General features: G+C 41.1%; 1 protein-coding gene across 1 annotated transcript; it reads left to right on the top strand.

Annotated features, from left to right (window-relative positions):
* The first annotated feature begins 1251 nt into the window (after positions 1 to 1251).
* Positions 1252 to 3058, top strand: LOC124671207 (putative FBD-associated F-box protein At1g61330). Its single transcript, XM_047207618.1, has 3 exons — positions 1252 to 2253; positions 2332 to 2481; positions 2575 to 3058. Exons 1-3 carry the CDS (start codon positions 1300 to 1302, stop codon positions 2878 to 2880), a joined length of 1410 nt encoding a protein of 469 aa, XP_047063574.1. The 5' UTR covers positions 1252 to 1299; the 3' UTR covers positions 2881 to 3058.
* The last annotated feature ends 200 nt before the right edge of the window (positions 3059 to 3258 follow it).

A 3258-nucleotide genomic window follows, 5' to 3' on the forward strand; every position in this document is an offset into this window, starting at 1 on the left:
CCCACGACCTTTATAATTAGTCCGCACACACTCTTCTATTGGTCGGTTTTGGTTCGACCTACTAACATATATCTTTTGCATTTTATACTTCTGCTATTAGTAAATGGATATCTTAGATTTTTTTAAATTTAGATGCATCCATACAGTAAGTGGACAGAGGTAGTAATACTTTATTTTATCTCAAAACTTATATTTAACTAATTTTACACTATCACGTTACTAATTAAGAAAAGCATTGCAAAAGTAAGGACAAAAAAAATTCTACATTGAAAATATATTCAGCTTGTAACAAAACAGTTGTTCAGGTATATTGTAAATGTTCCTGTTTTGAATAATAGTTCTCGCATCGGCTTTTGAAACTACATATAAGTTTTACTAAAAAATGTTCGCGGGTTCAAAAGAAGTATTGCTCGCTAGTTTGAAATAATATTCACAAGTTCAAGAAAATATTCACCAATTTGAAAAATAATATATTATCCAAAAAGAATAGAAAATAAGGAAAAAAGTGAAAGACAAAAAAAATTGCGCAAATAGGCTAGGTCAAACTCCCAAAGTCCGCGGTCGGCCGGCCGTCTGCCCGCGGTCTCTCTCCTCCCCAACCCTCCCATTCCTCTCTCCCTCAGCCTCTTTCGGATTCGACTGCCGAGCCCCTGACCGATTCCGACCTCCACTCTAGCTCGGATCCAATGCGGCTCTCAAGTAACCCCCGCCGTTACCTAGAGCTGCGACCGTGCTAAGCTCAGCATCGACCGCAGTCCCCAAATTAATCGCTTCACCTCACGCGCGTCGCCGCCAATCGCCGTTCCCGTTCTGCCGTCGCGTCAACCCCGTCGCAGTCTTGACCATCAGTAAGCTTTTTCCCATCCACTGATTGGATAAATCCCACTGCATTCCACAAATTTTGGGTGTGCCGGTGCACACTCTGGCACGCCATCTAGATCGATCCCCTTCCCCATCTCGCCTTCACAAACACACCCACACTCATCTTCTGATTTATGCCCGAATTCATAGGTAGTAATGCACTGAAACATAACAAAAGTGGCCTTCTGTTTCATGGCGCTGCTAGAACTTTAGCTAGTTTATGGACTGATTCTTCTTATCTGGTCATGAGGGATAGTAAAACCTAGAAAAAAATGATGACTTTATGGACTGATTCTTCTTATCTGTTCAGGATTCATGAGTGATGATAGAACCTAGAAACACACTGTTGTGAAGTTTTTTACATGTGTTCTGGCCTTCCAGGTTCATGTGCCCGATATATTTACACTTAACCTGGCATCATTTTTCTGCAGAATCAAAATGGACAGCCATCTAACACGCACACGTAAAAGACCGAGGCGCTGCTATCACGAACCAGTCATTAAGAAAACCAGAGCAAAGGTTCATCTTGCAGATCTTTCTGAGGATCTTCTGTCTGTGGTTCTATCAAAATTACCGATAAAGGACGCAGTGAGAACTGGTCTTCTGTCAAGTAAATGGAGGCACATGTCGAGGGGTTGCTCCAAACTGAAATTTGATGGTTTCACTGTGTGCGGCAGCGGTGTGTTTGGGGGACAAGAGTACACTCAGAAATTCATCGACAATGTTAATGCAGTGATGCGGCAGCAGCAGTGCATGGTTGTTGAAGAACTGGTGATCAGATTTGGATTTGACATCAAGCTAGTGGATCATGTGAATACTTGGGTGGATTTTGCTGTATCATCACGGACGAAGAGTCTTGCCCTTGATTTAGCGCCAGCCAAATTCCGTGCTGATCAGTACAGATTTCCCGTCGAGCTTTTAGATGACGCAAGCCTATATCGGCTTCGTCATCTGCAACTTAGCTTTGCTTCATTTGAACTACCCTGTCAATTCAGCGGTTTCCCGAATCTGAGAACACTTGATTTGCACATGTTACGTGTCACTCGGAAGGATCTTCAAGATACGCTGTCAAATTGCGTTAATCTTGAGTGGTTCAGTATGGTTAGATGTCATTTGAATGATGAGTTGACAGTAGGTCGGCCATTATCAAAGCTACTATACTTGCGTATTGTGCACTGCAAGATAACCAAGATAGTACTCAATGCGGTGAAACTTGAAACGTTCATCTTCTATGGGCGTCTGTATCCAGTTGACCTTGGGGGTGCTCCAGAACTGAAACATGCAGATCTTGATTTCTATTCATCTGTACCTCTTGAGCATGCTCTGACTGTACTTCCCAAAGTGCTTTCAAGTGTTCAAGATCTGACATTGCGTGCTCTTATTCCACTTAAGGTTGCTTTCTCACACTTGCATCAGTATCTAAGTTGTTTCGTTAGCTCCCGTTATGACCATTTATTATCTACTTTTCAGATGCCCTTGCTGATGGAAACCCCATACAAGTTTTCCCAGTTGAAACATTTGGATTTGTGGCTGATTATAGAGCATAAAGAAGCTGGCAACATTCTTTCATTGGCCTCCTTTTTGCGGGCAGCTCCTTACCTTGAAAAGCTAGAGATGCATGTAAGTATCCCACCACTTATCTTTGCTACAATTGTATTCAGTAGTGAACCATGAATTATGCCTCTTATCATATTTCCTCTCGAACTTTTGCAGTTTAGCGTTTTTGATTTCGCACATCGGGTCTCACATCCTATCAAGATCCTTCCAAGGTGTCCACATGACTATCTGAAGAGCCTGCACATTACTGGATTTTCAGGAACAACATCACAACTTGAACTTCTAGTGCACACCGTTGAAAATGCTCATGCCCTAGAGTTCTTGACAATTAAAGGAGCTGACATAGTTGGTCGTGATCTAGATCGCGAAGGGAAAATAAGATTTGTTTCCCAATTTAAAAAACTAGAGAGAAGATACCTTCATGGAATAATTTCACCAAATGTGAAACTGTGTATTATTTAAATATGATCATTTACTGACTCTTGTTTACATTCTGGTGTTTGTGTCCTTCATGGGATAATTCCACCAAATGTGAAGCTGTGTATTACTTAACTAGATCATTTACTGACACTTGTTTATGTGTCCTGTGTACTTCCTTGTATAGTTTCACCAAATGCGAAGCTGTGTATTACTTATATCATTTTACTGACTCTAGTTTACGCCATGCGTTTCTTGTATGTAATGCTTGTAGTAGATTATGTTGTCATTCATCTCCTACATGTATTAAATTGTGTCCGATCTTGATTCACAATATATTTGTTGCAAACTAATTTCTCTCATGGCTTGAACAACTTCGACACAGCCTTTCAGAGATGGAAAACTAGGCAGCAAAACATTCTA

Source organism: Lolium rigidum, chromosome 1 (assembly GCF_022539505.1).
Source record: "Lolium rigidum isolate FL_2022 chromosome 1, APGP_CSIRO_Lrig_0.1, whole genome shotgun sequence".
Lineage (NCBI taxonomy): Eukaryota > Viridiplantae > Streptophyta > Magnoliopsida > Poales > Poaceae > Lolium > Lolium rigidum.